Raw genomic sequence first — 19,760 nt, forward strand, 5'->3', positions numbered from 1 at the left:
TCTCCTCTGTTTAATGGGAATTATGGTTCTACCTCAAGAGAGCATGCAGAGGATGAACTTTAGAATATTTTAATGTTACTAAAAGGAAAGATCATATTATCAGACTTGCACACTAAGGGCTGTATCTCTCTCTTCACAGTTCATCACAGATCTACCATATTCTCAACATTTTACAAAGGACTACTAAAAATAGATCCTACATTAATGAACTGTAATGTACTTGATGCATAAAGGAAACACAACTAGTTAAAAAGTCAAAACTTCAGAAAAATTCTTCCATCTTTCCCCATCTACCAAAACCAACAAACTTTTTCACTGACCAACTGGGTTGTCTTGGCAGAGTGTGATCACAATCTCATTTCCTTTATACTAGCACTAGCACTAAATTAAATTAAACAAGATTGTTTTGCTGGTGTACTGGTTTCAAAAAAAGAGAAAACATTATTGTTAAGTTCCTTTGATCTCTTTTATCGTCTAGGGAAATATTATACTAAATTCTGGGGTGTGTGTGTGTGTGTGTGTGTGTGTGTGTAAAATAAATCACTAGTAATTTTTCTACCTCATAAGTCTACAGTGTCCAAGCACTGTCCTGTTAAACTAAGATACATTAATCTGCAAAGATAAGATTCTTTAAAGAGTTTTCATGGGCAAGAAATCTAATAATTTACTGGTAGTTAGTAAATGTAATTGCCAACTTAAACCCAATTTGAAGAAAGCTATCTCAATATTTATGATGCTGTGTGATCTGATCAGCCTTCAGGGAGGAGATGCCACTAACTCCATGTGTCACTAAAACCCAACATTTTAAGTTTGGATTTTAAGAGGGCAGATTTGATCCTCCCCAAGAAGAACTTTTTAAGTACACGTTTCCTAATTCAGTAGTCTACCCACTAAACTTAAAAACGCTTTGTAGACAGTATTTTCTATTATACTAAGTACATGGCAATTAAAATATTTGTAGATCAAAGTTTCCATAGCAAATATTGATACTTCCTAACTTTGAAAGCTAAAATCGTATTTTCAAGTACCAAATAACAAATTACTAATGGTTGTAGGGAATCCAAAATTTAAAAGTTATTAAAGTCAGTTAAATAATGGACATTGACTTTTCATTGGTAGAATACTGTTTAGAATTCAATGTCCAAAACCTGGACATTGAAAACTGCTTTCAAGGTACCAGATGGAATTCAATGTCCAAAACCTGGACATTGAAAACTGCTTTCAAGGTACCAGATGAAACTAAATGATCTAAGATTGCTCCAATCTATCTCAAGTACTCCAGGTGGTATAATTTTTACACCAAATTAAAATTTTGACAAGTAAAATCCTACTAGATGAAAAAGTACAAAAGTAAAAATCCCACAACTATGTGTTTATCATTTAAAGCCAACTGTAAATAAATAAATAAATAGTAGAAAACATCAGAAAGTTCAATTGGGACATGTTAAGTTTTATTTTTATTTTTTGGGGGGGGGGGGGGGAGGCATGTTAAGTTTTAGATGCTTAGAAGATATCCAAGTGGAAATGTGAAGTAGGCAGCTGAGTGGGTCTGGACTAGGGATAAAATTTTTAGTTATGTTTATTTAGATCACTTTTAAAGCCCAAGTTCTAGGGCAGGGTGTGTAGAGATTCAATAAATTACTTATCAGACAACTATTATAATAGTGCCAGTCACCGTTCTACATGTTGGAGATATATCAGTGAACTACACAGTTGAAAATCTGACCTTCAGGACTTTACATTCTAGGGGGAGGAACAAGATAATACGCAATGAAAATAAATACATTAATATTATGTTACGACACTCTAGGGAAAAAAAACAGAGGGAAGGGGAACTGCAAGCAGAGACCAAGGGTTAGTATAGGCCTCCCAGAAACTTAAGGGTGAGGCCACACAGAAATCTGGGAAAATACATTCCAGACAAAGGAAAACAGGCAGTGCAGAAGACTTCGTAATCTTCACCAGAACAGTCTCTGGCACGATGGATTATGGACCTGAGAGAGGAGAAAAGAACCGGAGACATTAAGCACAGAAAATTCTTGTTGAGATGTTTTGCTGCAAAGAGGAGCAAAGAAATAAGCAAGAGCTGGCAGGGTAAATGGGGCCCAAGAAAGGGGGATTGGAGTTTTTTGTTTTAAGGTAAGAGAAAAGCAACACATGTCTATGCTGTTAGGAATGATCCAGTACAGCCTGAAACATGAATGACATGTGAGGGCAGAGGTGGCCTCTGGAGTGGCAGAAGTGGCGGGATGGGCTGGACTAGCCTGGCCCTTAGAGAGTTTAAGAACAGCTGCTCTGTCTACACACAGCCAGGAAGGCAGAGTCTGCTGCAAGGTAGGTCAATGTGCAGTGGGCATCTGCAAAAGTTTTCTTCTGACTGCACTGATTTTTCTCACTGAAACAGGAAGCCCAGCATGAAGACAAGAGGAAGTATATAAAAGGAGAAAGTACAAAAGAGTCATCTAGGAACCTGGGTGAATAAACTAAGAAAATAAAGTATGACTGCCCAGCAGCCTATAAGGGCCCACTTGAATTTTAGGAACCATCTGGGGATCAACACCAAGATATTCCCCTAATCTGAGACATAAGGACTGGCTGCCTTTCTATTAACAAATGAAAAATTCTTTAATACAAACTGCTTAAAATGGCACATGTCTAACATTTGGAGTGCACCAAATGTAAAACAATGCTCTGGGAAAGTTGCAGTTTCTCCAAATAATATGCTGAGAGAAACTACATTCCATTTTCACATCATATTCATAACTGCTTTATCATACCTTAAAGGAGTCATCAGTCACCAAAGGATTTAATAGCCCTGGGCTGAAGCTAACTTCCCTGTCACACCACTAAACAAAAGCTGGGTTTGAATACCTTCAAGTAAAGCATAGAATTAAGTTATATTCTTACTCATATAAGTATAAATTTATATATAAAAGATTATCTAAGAATATTCAATTAATCACCAGGAAACTGCCACATAAAAATCTATTCTTACTTATATTGTGGTGATGGTTGCACAACCCTAAATACATTAAAAACCACTGATTTGTACACTTTTTCAATTGTCTGTTATGGGAATTTTATCTCTATAAGGTTTTTTAAACTGTATTCCAAGGTTTGAATCTCAAGGGAATCATTTTTATCATCAGGAAATAAAAAATTGATTTTCTTTCTTAGTTTCTCTGTTAAAATTTAATGGGAAATGGAGCAAATACTGTATGTTCTGACAGGTCATAAATATTAACTTTGTAGGAATCCAGAATTCTTTCAGAATGAAGGGCAGAGTTTGAGTTGGGGCTATGAGTGGGTTTTGTTTTGTTTTTTCTTTTTAACTACTGAGAGTTTATAGCTTCTAACACTGCTATTTCATCCCTTTGATCAAGACATTAACTAAATGAACCACCTTAACTAAATGAACACAAGCAACCTTTTGACTAGATAGCTCCAAATAACACCTACATTCTAGACACTCATCAGCAAGACTAAATGCAAACCAATACCTGGACGAAAATAAAAGGCAAATGTCATTAAGTATTATTTCAAGTACTATCACATTTCTTAGAGTTATGATACTTCACAGAAATTTTATACTTCAAACCTAACCAGTAGGCCGAAGAATTCATTAATTCTATTTGTCTCCCTGGGACAGGAAAGATAAATTCAACAATTTCACCACAGATGTTTCAGTTCCCGTGTCAAAATGTAAAAAGCAGGAGTTATCTCTCTCTACTTTGAAAATAATGTTCCTAACAAAGACTAAAAATAAAGGTTATGTTCTTTCTAAGTCAAGAGATTAGAAGATTGGACTGCCAAAATTAAAGTGGTCATGGAAGGAACAATGGATAGAGAAGTAAGAAAAAATAGCTACTAAGAGGGTTAGCCACCTCCAAAATGGAAACTGTGAATGCAGGTAACTCAATTAACTTCTCCAGACTTGCTCTCCCATTTCGTAACCTGAGAAGCCAGCATCTGCTCTGCTTCCTTCATAAGATACTGTAAGCACCAAACCAGAGGTCAAGGAAGGCTGTTCTGTAGGTGTAAAGCCTTCTGCAAACAGAAGCATAATCCCCACTTCACTCCAGAAAAGCTCAGTCGCTGTGATAAGCTATTGATCACCTTTTACTCTGCACAGACGAAATTTACTCTGTAGTAGTCTGCTCAGGCTGCTGTAACAGAATACACAAACTGGGTAGCAGAAATTTATTTCCAACAGTTCTGGGGGCCAGGAAGTCCAAAATCAAAGTTCCATCGTATTCCATTCCCTGTATTCTCGCTGTGCCCTCATGATGGTGAGAGTTCAGTGAGAGCTCTGGTCTCTTTTTCTCCTTGTAAGGACACTCTTCTTATCATGAGGTGCCATCCTCGTGACTTCACCTGAACCTAATTACCTTCCAAAGGCCTTACCTCCAAATACTGAAACACTGGGGGGTTAGAGCTTCAATGTATGAACTTTGGGAGAACACAATTCAGTCCATAGCACTTTCCTATATAATTTTTTTAAATGACTGTCATCAACCAGAAATTAACCTTTTGTATAAAATATGAACAGGGAGCAGGGAAGATTTAAAGGCTAGCTTACTTTTAAAAGGGCTTACTTAAGGCAGCTTACTGAGATTCATACATTAGAAAATAAAGTTTACAACAGATGAGGGAAGTAAGATAACAAGAAAGCTAAGATTTATTCAGCATTCCCCTGTACAACATACTGCTCTAAGCGCTTTCACTTTACCCTTACAGTAGCCACACAAAGTAGGAATGATTTCTAGAAGAGGACTCCGCACACAGGGGTGAAAGAGGTGCGTGTTCTCAGGTCACACAGCAAATCTCAGAGGTATAGGTGAAGGAGCCTGTGTTCTAACTACACCTCCTACATTGCTTCTCTTTTCCTTGAGACAAAGGAAAATCGCAGGGGGTTGTGCAGAGATGAAAATGATGAAACCATGTATAAGGTGTTCAGGTTCATTTTATACCTTCCTTAGATGTGTCCAAAATTTTAAAGCAAATAGCTTAAAGGAAACAATCAGTCACAAGATTCTAAATCCATAAGTTAAAAACAAACCACATTGCTCCGGGGGGTCAGTGCCCTCTTATACTAAAAGCTGAGAAAAGTTTCTCCTCTAAATCCTCATAAAGACAGTTTGCTATGGTGAACAAGAGCCTTGTGAACCCCCAGATCAATCAACCACACTCAGGACAGGGATGCAATTCAGGAGTTCCATAACTGTCTATTGTGGATATGTAGCCCAAACATTCACAAACTGTGCTCTGGGGGGAAAAAAATCATTTAACAAGTTTAAAAAAAAAAAAAAAAGATGAGGTGCTTGGATGGTTCAGTCATTTAAGCAGCCGGTTCTTGATTTCCACTCAGGTCATGATCTCAGGGTCCTGAAATAGAGCCTGGCACACTCAGTAGGGAGTCTAGGGTAATTGAGGATTCTCCCTTTTCCTCTTTTTTTTTTTTTTATCTCTCTCTCTCATATAAATAATTAAATCTTTAAAAAAAAAAAAAAGGTGAACATTCCACTACTGAATATTCCCCCTTATCTAATCAACATGAGAATTATGCTCTGTGGAACAAGCACAGCCTATGAAAGAAGAGACTAGGGGGATCCCTGGGTGGCTCAGCGGTTTAGCACTTGTCTTCAGCCCAGAGCATGATCCAGTCCATTGTCAAGCTCCTGGCATGGAGCCTGTTTCTCCCTCTGCCTATCTCTCTGCCTCTCTCTCTCTCTCTCTCTCTCTCTCTCTCTGTGTGTCTCTCATGAATAAATAAAATCTTAAAAAAAAAAAAAAAAGAAGAAGAGGAAAGGAAAGGAAAGGAAGAAGGGGAGGGAGGGGAGGAGAGGGGAGGGGAGGGGAAACTACCTAGTAGATGATCAAAGACTTGGGAAGAAGATAAAAGCAGAGGGTGGGAGGAAAACAAAACAAGGGGGGGGGGGGATGGGATGGGATGACTGGGCACTGAGGGGGGCACTTGATGGGATGAGCACTGGGTGTTATGCTATATTTTGGCAAATCGAACTCCAGTAAAAAAAATACAAAAAATAAACCAAAGAATATATACACAAGTGAAAATTCTTCAGCCCAACTTTCCTAATTATTAAAATATCCACACACAAAAGACAAAATAATGAAATATGTAAAACTAGAAAATTGTTCAAGAAGCTCAAGTTTTAATTAATAAATGTACGTGTCTTTACTAGCCCTCACATATTTAAAATTCCTAAATTCAAACTATTCTCCTGTTTTATATTTAATTTATGCATTACTAAGCAAATAAATAATAGTACATATGGCCCCTCCAAAAAACTAAGATTTAGTAATTTATGTGCTTCAAAAAAACATTTATTAAATCTCTGTAAAAGAAAAAAAACCTTTGTATTGGGGAGTAGATCTGAGTTTTGAAGGGGTTTTATTGCTGTGTTTGTTGGTAATACCAAAAAATACAGAAAGTTCTCTATATAATGTTATATCAGTATAAGGTATCAATGCAATATATTTAACACTTTTAAAAAATTTTAAAAGATAAAAGGATAGTAAAACAACAAAAACATTTTTTTAAAAAAAATTTTTTTTTAAGATAATCAAGAGCCATTCTCCATCGTGCTCCTAAAAGACCACATTAAAAAAAGCTGTTTATTTATCTGCTTCTGTATGTAAGTACTCTGGTTGTTTGTAAAACACGTAAGCTGGCCCAAATAAGAAATCCTGAAAGCAAGGCAAAAGGAAGTAAGTAATTTCAACTGGCATTCTCTAAAGGCATACAAGTGAAGTCACTAGTCACTACTGCTGTTGAGGTTCAAAACCAGCAGAGACTTGAATATACCACTGTTTCCAACCAGCTATTTTTAAATTATTAGTAGATAATCTGGTGAGCTTGCAGTAAATACAGCTGTGAACACAGCAGTACACACCATCTGGAGGCTTTTGACTTAAGCAATCTTTCAAATGCACAGTACATTCAATCTATTTTGTTCCTTTGAAGCTCAACAGTCACATATAAACTGACCCTTTTTTAAAACCACAACTACAAAAGCTCATTCACTTTATGGAAAATAAGACAGGAGAAAGAGACCTAATTGTTCATCTTTAGAACAAAGTAATTATTTCAAATCTTTGCTGGCATACATACTTTAATTTTATAAATGATTTCCAATGCTTAACCTATGGTATTCTTAAAAACTCTTTACAGGTAACTTCTAACTAATCCTCTGAAATTAAAATGTCTTCTACTTTCTAAAGTGATTCACAGCCATTACCCCATTTTATCCCCAAACCTGAATACAATGGTCATATTAATCATTATAAAATTCTACCTACAGAATGCCATTAGCATTAACCTCTTAAAGTACTGACCAGTTACTGCTATTAACCTGCAGCTCCTTCCAGCCACCTTCTGGCACTTCATTATCTCACTGCCAAACTCAACATTTTCTCAGCAAACCACAAACTAGCTTCTACTCAGCACTGGCCTTCCTTCACCCTCCTGGGCTGTTCTGCTAGCACCCAACTCTCAGGGGTTCCACTCACTCCGGAGGAAAAAAGTATTTTTTCAGTAGTGCTCTCAGTTCACATTCTCCAGTCCAGGACCTCCAATATGTGCTGGTCTTGCAACCTCCTGCTTTGCACTTTCGGCCCTCTGTCCCTCCTTCATACTGCTGTACCTTTCAGACCTCCTTCTCGCAAACTGTTCTTCCATTTCCTCCTCTTGCCAGCATATTGGCTTTTTTGTTCTAATAACTACAAGTACATGCACTGCCTCAGCACTAGCTCCTTCTACATGAGAATCCATGAGTATCGTCTGGTTAGTTAGTATAAACACATCTCAAAACCATGTGGGCCACAACTGTGGGGGAAAAGACCAGAGGAAGCCCTTTTAACAAAGGTCACCTCTTGTAGGATGAGAGTTGGTCAAATTAAGAATAGGAGGTCAGAGTTTGGCTTGGACTATTCAGTAGCTGTGAGGCCTTGACCGCTCTAAACTTCAGCTTCCTTGTGTACAACAGAGGGGTATTTAAACCTACAAGGATTAAATAATGCATGCAAAGACAGAACAATACTAAGGAAATGGAGTTATGCATAATCCCATCATCTAAAGATTAGCACTATTAACGTTTGGACTATTTGTCTAACCTTTCTCCTTAGATTCTGTGAGTACATGTGGGTGTGCATATAGTTTGGAATTAAAATGCATAAGCAGTTCAGCTTCTATGGTTTTGTTCTACTGGACTTTACATTAGGGCTTTTTATATCATGATGATTCTTAATGGCTACATTATATTTCCTTTTATTGATGGGCATGAGTCAACATTCCCCTTCTTCTGTTTGACACTTAAACTGACAAATTACGATCTTTAACTTCTTTGCTTTTCCATTTTCCTTTTTTTTCTTTCCTAGAAAACATCTGTTCTGCCTTCTCTATTTCATCTGTGAGCTAATACATCACCTAGTTGTGTGAGACACATTTTATCAGGGAAGAAAAGAAAGAATGGTGGCTTTAGAAAGTGATGTTAAATTTCTCATATTAAGCTTCTAAAAACCACTGGCATGCCCAAAAGTCCCATCTTTGCACAGATCATCAGGCCTCCTTTAATTTGTTTTGTCTTCTTCCATTGGAATGTAAGTGCTCTAAGGACAGGGCTTCATCTTTTTTTTTTCTTTAGCAATTAAAACAGTACCTAGAGCAGAATTAGTGCTCACTATATTAAATATTAGTTGTTATTATGTGCCAGGCACATTCTAAGAATTTTGCATACCCGCTGAAGTAGACTGATCATTTTCCTCATGGTCACAAAGACGCTAAATAACGTATTAAAGGTCTCACAAGAAATACTCAGTAAAGCTAGGAACAGAACTCAGGCAAGCCCAGCTATCAACCAAGAAGCTGTACTTAATAAATTGATTAATTATACCAGCAGAGCTCCATATACAGCATTAAACACTAAGTACGATTATGCTTTTTCTAATTAAATGTCAACATTATTATTTTGTTTTATTCATTACAAATATATATCAACTATGTCAAGGACTAAACAGATTTGGCACGACAATTCCATGACCCTAATCACCATTAATATTTGGATTCCAAAAATATGGTCTCGGGAAAAAAAAAAAACTTGTGGACTTTTAAAATAATCTGTTTAGACCTAGGATACTTACTTCTATTTTTCCTTAGATTCAGCAGTTGCTGTTGCCAATCTAAATGTTTTGATTTAATTAGAGAAAACATTTTCTAGATAGACTACAATTGAAATTAACATATTTTCTAGAAAATGCCGCACTTTCTTTCCTCATTCCAGGTTATTTTGAGAAGGACTCACTTCTCCCAAGAGTTAAAAAAAAAAAAAAAATACTTAAACCTACGTCAACCTCCCTACTCCACCTACCCCACCGCAGCAATCCTAATAGCATATCTCCTTGTTCTTCTATCAGTAACTGGAGCTTTGAAAAAGGTTCTATGTATAAACAGATTTCAGTCCATTTTGTGGCTTTTACTCCTTTATAAGAAATGTAGAGGACAATTGTAGAAGCCTGTGGTAGTGAGTGTCCAAATACAGAGGCAGACAGTAAGGAGATCAGACTACCAAGAAAAATGTGTCATTCACATCACAATCTATTTTATGACCCGAAAAAACCTGGCTTTTGTCACAGTCCTATATTCAAACACTCAAAGCCACTCGATCTGAATACTTACTAGTAAGTTGGAGCCAAAAGACTTTTTTAACATTTAAAGGTGCCCACACATGTCCCTGAACAGACATTTCTAAAACCTTCCATCAATCACCCAGTCCTTGGCCAAACTGTTGTTAGTCAATGGCTGGCTCAGTCCCTTTGGTTACAATGTAACAAGAGATAAGAGACTGGGAGAAACAGTTTAGCCATGTTCTCTCATGGAGCTTAACATTCACTTCTGTTTTACAAACTAAGCCTAGAATAGCAAATAAAAAGCAGGTTTGTTTGTTTTGTTTTGTTTTTTAAATACTGGCTTCCTAGGTCATTATAAAATGGATGGTTCCACTGGCTACCCAGACTACACAATAGCAAGCAAAACCCTCTGACCTTGGAAAAGCATAGTCAATGTAATACCTACCAATAAATTACATGGTTTACCAATTTCCTCAAAACCAAAAATAAATCTCTAACAACTATTTCATGAGTAAACAAAAGCTTGTCTTGTTCTATCATTTGCTTAAAGGCAAGCATAGTGGCTATGGGAGAGGGATTAAGAAGCACAGCCAGACAAGTCCATAAAACCTCAGTGTAAGATAAAACCACCCTGCAAGGGCAGCCAATGCAGTCTGACCTAACAGCTGTACACAGTTGCACTAATTAAAATGAAAAGCTAGTCTGCATAACACACAAGCAATTCACTGAACCCTACTGAAAGGGTGACAGGGTTCACCATCCCACTCTTTGCCTCCCCCACAGGCAATGTAAACAATAAATTGGCACATAGCTGATGATACCTGAATTTGGAATATATATACATTCAAGCATTTCAGAAATAATCACAACCATGCGGACTGAAACATATCCTATAGGAACACTGGCTATAAAAAACCATACACACACAAAGGAAGTGGTACAGCTACATTACGTCAGCTCTCGCCTCAATTCATAAATGCAAAACCACAAAAACAAGACAAAAATTTAAATGGCCTTTTTCGAAAACCCTTCTTACAGTGAATGAATGTAGGGTAAGTCTTTAAATAAGTCACTGAACAGTACATTGATGCATCACTCTCAACAGCCAGGGGAAGGAAAAGTGTAACCTTAGTCAATTCTATCACGCAACCAGATCAAATAACATTTCAAGCGCCGCCTGCCAAGCACCAGGGCCTGCCAGAGTACAATGAGCACTCAAGTGCTCTGGACTGAAAACCACCTTTCACTGGTCTCAGAGATCTTTATAAAATGGTTTAAACACTACTAAATTACAGAGTTGGAAAAAACAAATACAAGCTTCTAACTGCTGCTCCCACAGTATTGTGAAGTTGCTGTTAAGCCTCTAAAATGTCTGCCTTGTGTTATTTTACTAAGCAATGTAAATATTCAGAAAGGCAAGTACCTCTTAGAGCTCAAATCGAACACATGCATAAAAATGTAGAGTTGGTTGTGCATCTGGAAATAATTGCCCACAGATCAACGGGCTTACAGGGGATATTGTTCCCATCTGTAAGGTTTCAAATCATGTCTACTTTACATGTGGAGTTCCTAGCCAAAAAGGAGGAAAATGAGGAGGAGGAGAGAAGGAGGAAGAAAAGAAGGGAAAAAAGCTCAATACATTAATTTTGGCACAGAATTTTAAGGACTTTATCAACTCTTGTTCTCAACTTTCACTCAGTGTCTCAATCTTAAACCACACAGACACAATTTTCAAAGGGAAAAATTAATCCTTGTTGACCCCTAGGTTCTTTCACATGACACTTTTTAAATTTCCATATGGCTAAGAGGCAGCCTCCAGCCAAACAATGCCCCAAGGAGAGCAGCAGAACATGTGCCCAAGGAAAGCCTAAAAGCTGAGAGTAAAACAAAGTAACCCATTAAACAAGTCTCAGCAAACAGGAAAGTGGTCAAGCAGGTCTCCCCAGAGCCTCAAGGAGAGCCGAGTAAACAAGGGGAAGGAGAGGGGAAGCCGGCACCTCAAACCAAAACAATTTTAACAATTTAAAGTTAAAGCCATCTTTTTCAAAACTATCTCTTCATTTTAGCTAGTCTGGCAAAACAACAGTTTTTTGGTCCCAGAAACAAATTATATTTGTCACTTATGTAGCCATAATCAAGTCCATCAAATTCATTGTATCTTTAAAATTAAATTTACTCCACAGTAAGCAATGAAGTTTCTAATCAGTGACTAGATTACTTTGCTCATCTTTAATAACATATTCCTTTCAGAAAAGACAAAAACAAACATACACATACACACAAATACACACACACAAATCTTTTAAAAATAGTGTTTTCTCTGCCCTGAAGGGTGTTTTATAATTGGTTTATTTAGTTGGGATTTCTAGAGTTTGAGTGATTTAAAAAAACCCACTAAACCCAACAAAAATGCAATGAGACACTACAAAAACTGATTCCTGATTCCTGGAAAGCCATTACCATTCTTAATACCAAAGTGGTTCATATTTGCAGGGTCAGCTACAACACTCTCAGTACACCCACCTCCGAGAGCCCCTGTGCCCACACTTGCCCAACTTCCTGACCCGCGACCCGCATCCCCCTTGCAGCATAAGGCTCTGGCCACTTGCCTGCGGCGGGTCGCGGCAGGAGCTGAGCCCGCAGGCCTCGTCCTCCTCCGGCGCAGGGCCCCCAAACTCAGGCCCGCAGGCAGGGGCGGGGCGGGCAGGGGCTGGGGCGTGAAATGCACTTGCTAAACAAAAGGAGGCCCTGGCGGCCACAGGGCAGCGCAGCTCGGGCTCATGTCCCCCAGCTCGGTGGCTTCGGGAGGTGGCGGCGTGGGGCCCCGCCCGTGGCTGGGGGATGCAGCCGCTGCTCCGGCTCGCGCTCCTTCAGCCCGGGCAGCCGGGCCAACACTGCCACATGCCTGTGACCCAGACGCCGGGAGAGAAAGAGCAGCCACCCCACGACAGCGGTGGCGGCGGCGGCGGCGACCGGAAAAACCCGGGCTGGAGCTCGGACTGCTCTGCGCGCACCCTTGCCTGCCTCCACCACGGCGGGCGGGGGCGCGCGCACACACATACACACACGCCACTGCAATTTTATCTCCTTCCGAGCTAGGCTAGCCTCTTCTCTCCCCATGTCTCCCTCCCCTCCCGACAGCCGGAACTAGGAGGCTGCGTGATTGATGGCAGCTCTTAATAGCGTGGTCAGCTAGAAAATGCATCTGCAAGCAAGATATTAAAGAGGCAGCGCATCCCTCTGATCAGCAGTTCACACAACCTAGAGCTGCCTCTGCTTCCGCGAGGAATATTAATGCCAACCACCTCTGACGTCTAACAAAATGCAGATGAAATAACCAATAATCATAGGCATGCAGAACATTTGTTTCAAAGACGCAAATAGAAAGAAGCATTGTTTGAGGTCAACATTTCTGACCCCAATTTTCCTTACAGTTTTTAGGAATTCTCTGTAAATCATTTGTTTAAAAGTCCTATTATCTCTCTGATCCTTTTTCCACAGAAAAATAAAGGTCCCTCTGCTAGACAAGGTTTATCTTAAATTAGGCTTGATTGAAATCCATCTAATAAGGAAGCAAAATAAATGTCTATTTTTTGCCATGTGGCCTTAAATAAACATATATACTACCCCACACCCCTCATTAACTCTACTTTTTATGTGCATCTAAATAGATTACCCACTATTAATCTCAAGTTAGTTTCTTCCCCTAAAATTTAGTAACATTAAACTGCATTTATATTAGGTATGCCCGTAACCCTCAAGATCATTTTGTTCCAATTAAGACAATCCATAGCAAATTTTTAAAAACACATTCCCTACAGCATATGAATTCAAAGTATTAAACTCACTCAATGTCAACCCAAATCTGAAGTTACAAGCTCAAAATTTAAATGATCTCTTTTGCTATCTTCAATAGTACACCTTTTGCCTTCCTGGCAAGTTTCATGGAACTCTGAAATAGCTTTATAAATGTTATTGGACCTTCCAAAGTCCAATAAAGTTGCTGAATTATTAGATACCCCCTTACCAATAGTCAGAGATTTAGATAAAATGATAAAGCCCAAAGACTCTCAAAGGGGGTCAGAGTGGAGAGCATAGAGTACAGGGGTCCTCCTGCCTTGCTGGCACAGATAACCAAAGTGATATGTCCATTTGCTATTTAAACATCATTCTGCTGATTTCTCTCAAAGAAAAATCAAGTTATTCTACAGGAGACAGAAATATCTATCTAAAATCACTAACACACGTAGTGAGAGCAAGACCTGATGAAGCATAATGCCTTTGCCATCCTGAAAGGTAGCCTGATCAATACAAATCAGAGGTGGTCTATAGCGCAAGCGTAGCTCTGCTATAAGCTCCACTGAACACCATTCCTCACTGAGATCATCCTGAGAGGATCTGCGGCTTCGAAATCTGCTACGTAACCAAGTGGCACTGAGATCACTCCATATATGTCAGAGATGAAATCCACCCTAAAGCCTAGCTACAAAAGTCACTCTTGTACATGGACACACTTCAAATTTTCTAACCATCTATATCTAGATACATGGCAGAGTATGACAAGGGTTCTGGTTATTTTGGGTGGGTTTTTTGTTTTTTGTTTTGTTTTTGTAGACCCTTTTTAAAATGCTGGTTTACACTGAGTTGTAAAGGGCTGTTAAGAACAACTAAACTGCTCTATTCTGAATTCATGCTGTATCTAGTCTGTCAGGGATTCTAAATGCTTTGACAGCACTTTATGATACTTAATACTCTTGTCTTGCATCCTCTCCTAGTCCTCCACCTTCCAGTTATACCAGTCTTTCAAATTTCCCAAGGTATCAGGATTTCTACCACAGGCCAGCAGCACACTGCTTCTTCCCATTAGAGCAGGACATTCTCCCTGTTAGTCCCAACACACACACACACACACACACACACACACACACACACACACATAGTTTAAAGCCTATACTACTCCTTCATCTCAAGTCAAATATCACTTTGTCAGAGTAACTTCCCTTGAGGCCCCACTCTAGGCTAAGTTCCTTTGTCATAAGTTCCCAGAGATCTGTGTTATTTTCCTTAAGAGCACTTACCTCAGTTTGTAATTCATTGATGTGATTATCTGGTTAATGTCCATAGACCCCTCTAGACAGTGAGTTCCATTAGAGAAAGTTCTATATATTTGCTCATTATCAAATACCGGGTGTCATACATACAGATTTGTGGAATAAATAAGTGAACAGAGGAACAACCTTGTTTTACTCATTTTGCATATTCTCTGCACAGTTCTTGGCACAAAAGAGCATCTGTCAAATAAGCAGCACCTATAGGTATTAATAGTATTTATTTTATTAACCTTTAAAAGTCTAGTAAAAGGAGATTTTTATCCCTGCTTTATAGAGATATAAATAATTGTGCCCAGGGTAATTCATTAAAAACACAGAGACCCTAACCAGTTCCTATTTGCAAGGTTCACTTTTCTTTTTTTTTTTTTTTTTTTAAAGAGTTAACGAAGTACAGAAGCCATCATTAATTTATTCAAACCAAATTCTTCCTACTTACCTGGCATTTAAGAGAGAGGCAAACAGCAGTGGATAAAGTGGACAGACTACTAAATCTTGTACACAGGTAACAATATAAACATAATATAAAAATCTGAAAGCACATGGTACTTTAGTCTGTCTTCAACACTTCTCTTGGAATGCAAAAGTACCACCAAATTCCACAAGGGAAGAGGATAATCCTCAGCTCTCTTTCACACTGAACTTTTCTTCCATTTTTTTCTCTAAGAGACCTCTATTTCCCTGACATAAAAGCCTTCATGGAGGCTTTCTTTTGACCTGAGGACACACCAGTCAGTGGTGACAGACCATTCCAAAACCACCCTCCCCAATTCCTCAAACAAGAATTCATTTTAAATCCTATTAAACCTCTTTCTAACTAGGGCCCAGTAGAACGGCTCCTGCAAAGAAGGGTGGTGAGAAGAAGGGCCGTTCTGCCCTCAACAAGGTAGTGACCAGAGAATACACAATCAACATTCACAAATGTATCCATGGAGTGGGTTTCAAGAAGTGTGCCCCTCAGGCACTCAAAGAGATCTGGAAATTTGCCATGAAGGAGATGGGAACTCCAGATGTGCACATTGACACCAAGCTCAACAAAGTTGTCTGGGCCAAAGGAATAAGGAATGTTCCATACCGCATCCGTGTGCGGTTGTCCAGAAAATGTAACGAGGATGAAGATTCACCGAACAAGCTCTATACACTGGTTACCTACGTACCTGTCACCACTTTCAAAAATCTACAAACTGTTAATGTGGATGAGAACTAATCGCTGATTGTCAAATAAAGGTATGAAACTGCAATAAAATAAAAACTAAAAAATAAATCCTATTAATCTCAGCTTGTAAGTTAGGAGATCTATAGATGAGAAATGCTAGTTTTTGCAATAACAATTTCGCAACAAGTTTTACGTTTGAGCATATGAAAAAGTAAAAGAATGTGTGAGGAAAAAAAAAAAGAATGTGTGAGATGAATTAAAAATATTAGATATACCAGACCCTGACCTCCAAATTAATCCTGTTAGTTTTAGCATTCCACATGGCCGTTCTTGCTTCCCACAGGATCTTACCCTGGCCTGTCTCTGTTTCCTTTTGTCATGAGTTCCATTCCACTGAAATTCCAGCTCCAGGTTTTAGAAACCCCTACATTTATCAAAACAACCCTGTCAAGTTGAGTACCATTAACAGATAATGAGAGAAGACAACAGATGTGGTTAGAAGCAAAGCACTCCATATTCTACAGGCCTCAGCATGCAGCCTAGTGAGCTGACATCTGACTTTACCCTAACAGTTATAATTAAATACAAAGTCTAGCTAAACTAACATTAAAGCTATGACCAGAAACAGTACACAAGGGAAATGTAAAGTATAACCTTAGCACTAGCTGAACAAGGCCCAAGCTATTTCTGACCCTTAACCTCCAACAACTGCACTGCATTTACTCTCTGTGCCACTCTGTTTCTGTCACAGTAAGGAAGACTCTTGGCCACATCTTCTAAAGATGGTGGCCTTGGACTACTCCCCCCAAGACCACCAAAGGAGCTCAGAGACCAGTATTTTTTTACATGAAAGTTTAAAGGTAACATGCATCTAACAATAACTTAGTAAGGTCTGCCAAGAGTCTATCAAGTTGAGACAATCAACACATGCTTTCCTATTGCATTATCTAGTAAAATCATCCAGATCCAGTAATTAAGCTCGCCTTTTCCCCCAGTTATCAAAAGGTCAAAAACAACCAAAGTCAATCAAGCAAACAGTGATGGACTAAAGGGTTGTGTTAGTAGTTGTTAGCTGTGTTTGCAGAGTGTAGACAGATAGGTTTGTATTACTGAGCAGAATATAGTTCTATTTTTAAGCAGACTGTCTCCTCTTTCTGTTTTCCAACTCACAAAACGGCACCACGTATTAAAACCTCTGGAGTTTTCAAAATTTTCTTTAAAAAAAGAAAAATAACTAGAAATAACATCAGATTCTAAAACATTCTAAAACATCAGATTCTAAAAACCAAGGAGACTAACCTGTAACTATAATTACACCATAGTGTTAAACCATAAAGAGCACACTCTCCAAAATTATATAGGGACAACATTAAGGTCGGATGTTAATACGACTTTTGTTTTGTTTTACACTTCCTTATAGAGCCTCAAACAAGTATTTCAATGACCGACTGCTAATAAACATTTAAAGGGTTATTACTTCATGAAACAGAAAAATTATCGACATTATTAAAACATTTCTTGGGGGGCAGAGGGGACACAGCTTGCAGCACCAAGTCCCATTTTTATAAGAACAGAGAGCAGAAGTACTAACTCCAGTGGAGACTCACAGCAAACTCTTCCAACATAGTAAGTCCATTGAAGCATGTAGCCCTCTAATGGATGCAGGATGTGAAATAGATCTTAAAGCAACTTGAAAGAAAGACAGAGAGACCTCTAAGATAGCATGTGTTTAAAAAACTTAAAGACATTTTCATCTCTATTTTTAAAACACACTAATGATCTCGGATTGTATAGATGAAATAAATCATAATGTTCCAATAAAACAATACTTGAAAGGGCAAAAATACAGTTAAAAAAGAGAGATTTCTCATTTGAAAAAGTATTACAAAATTTTTTTTAAAAGAGTTTTGTGGAAGAAATTAGCTCAAGGACTTATGACCTTGACAGGGAGTTTAGAATGGGGCCCTTTCCATACTGTCTGAGCTGACAACATATGATAAAACCATATACAAGCAAGTTTACTGGAAGTAATCATAAGAAAACAAATAACTCCAACTGGAATCATTACACCTTGAATTCAAAATACCAGATTTTTGTGCAACTAAAATAATGATTACAAATCCAAACACTGCTTTGCCCTTCTTTAAAACAAAACAAAACAAAAAACTGACGCATGTTCTCTCTGGTAATGTGCCTCTAAATAAACTCCTTTAAAATAAAAATTACAAACATCTATTTTCAGAAAAATATGAATTTAAAGGTTTCAAAACATTAAATAAGTACCATTTCCCAGGTTCCTTATCACAGGTAGTGTTAACAACCCAGTACTTTTCTGCTTAAAAACCAATCACTTCTCTCTAGAAAATGTCAGAAGACTCTATTTAGTTCAAAATATCCATTCAAACATGCAACACATTGGCTAAGACAAAATCAAAAGCCACAGTCTCAAGAATGTTTGACCTAAACAACACAGGGTGGTTTCTCTTTTTTTCTTTTCTTCTCTTTTTTTTTGAAGGAAGGAAGGAGAGGTTAGAGGTGAGTGAGATTATTGTGAAGACAAATTCACAACGTCTATTCAAGTTTAATTTTAACTGACTTGAAAAAGCAAATATTTGGACTACAGGAAACACAACTCAGTACAAAGGAAAACATGGGCTAACTTTTAACAATTACATCATTTGATTAATTCTTAACAATAAAACCTAAACACAGATCATCCCCTCCAATCTGCAGAGCAAGCTAACTATACAATGAAAAATATGAGAGCCCTATCAGACTCTGGTATGTTTAAACAGTTACAATGTAAAGCATGTTCTTTCTCACAAGTGAAAGGAAATGACTGCCAAATGCTTCTTTTACAATCTCTCCAGAATAGGGCAGATCCTTTTAATGTGAGATTTTCCTGACATTCCAATTGTAGCAGACCTTGAGCAAACAGAGACGCATTAAAAGCTGACCTGGTTCTATTATCTTTTATTGAAAGCCTAGCAAAGATCAGACTGAGTCCAGTGCTATTTACATTTTTTGGTGCATTAATCACTTTTATACTCAAGGGCTTTAGAAAAATTCAATAGTTGTGTGTGTGTGTGTGTGTGTGTGTGTGTGTGTGTGTGTTTTAATGACAATAACCACAGGATGTAACCATAGCTGTATTGGTCTTTTCTCAGGAAGGTCAGAAAAGCTTTAAAAACAGGAAGTCTGTGCTATAAGGTTGAAAAATGTTTGTTTTAAGAGTCTAAGGCTTTATGGTTGCAGTTTGCAGTCAAGTATTATGGAGGCCTAGAGTTTATTCTTCCCAGCCAAGGATTAATGTCCCTGGGGAAAAGGCCAAAAAGGTGCCTAAACAACTAGAAAGCCGCATTATCCTAAAATAAGACTTATGAAATCTGAACTATAAATCTTCTGAGCTATCCTTCAACATTAAAAGAGGAGCTAATTTAGTGAGCATAGTAGAAGAACAGTTTATCTCCTGTGATAATTTATAAAGGCTAAAAGAAGAACCATAGTAACGAGTGCTAAAACAGCCGTAGAGCAACAATCAACAGCTGGATTAAGATTGATACTTGCCATTTTATACATGTTTTCTATTGATCACCCCATTCATTCTCATTACACTAAATTAAATAGAAATCAAATATAATGACAATACTCCTTGAATGCAAATTTTGCTAAGAAACCAAACCAATGTAGATTAATTTTTTAAAGTTTGTTTATTCTCAACAAAATGACTGATTTCTGCTTTTAAAAAAGGACATACTTTGGGCGTCTGGGTGGCTCAGTGGGTTAAGCATGTGACTCTTGATTTCAGCTCAGGTCATGATCTTAGGGTCCTGGGATCAAGCCCAGAGATG

At 38.1% G+C, this 19,760-nt stretch overlaps 2 protein-coding genes across 6 annotated transcripts in view; one reads left to right on the forward strand and one right to left on the reverse strand.

Moving 5' to 3' along the window:
• RERE (arginine-glutamic acid dipeptide repeats) overlaps positions 1-19,760 on the reverse strand; it is a 401,403-nt gene that overhangs the window by 276,634 nt on the left and 105,009 nt on the right. The window lies entirely within an intron of this gene.
• On the forward strand, positions 13,911-16,547 carry LOC121500943 (60S ribosomal protein L31-like). The gene is made up of 2 exons (XM_041773034.1): positions 13,911-13,941; positions 15,575-16,547. The coding sequence occupies exons 1-2, from the start codon at positions 13,911-13,913 to the stop codon at positions 15,958-15,960; spliced, it is 417 nt and encodes a 138-aa protein (XP_041628968.1). The 3' UTR covers positions 15,961-16,547.

The sequence above is a fragment of the Vulpes lagopus genome, chromosome 10, assembly GCF_018345385.1.
Source record: "Vulpes lagopus strain Blue_001 chromosome 10, ASM1834538v1, whole genome shotgun sequence".
Classification (NCBI taxonomy): Eukaryota; Metazoa; Chordata; class Mammalia; order Carnivora; family Canidae; genus Vulpes; species Vulpes lagopus.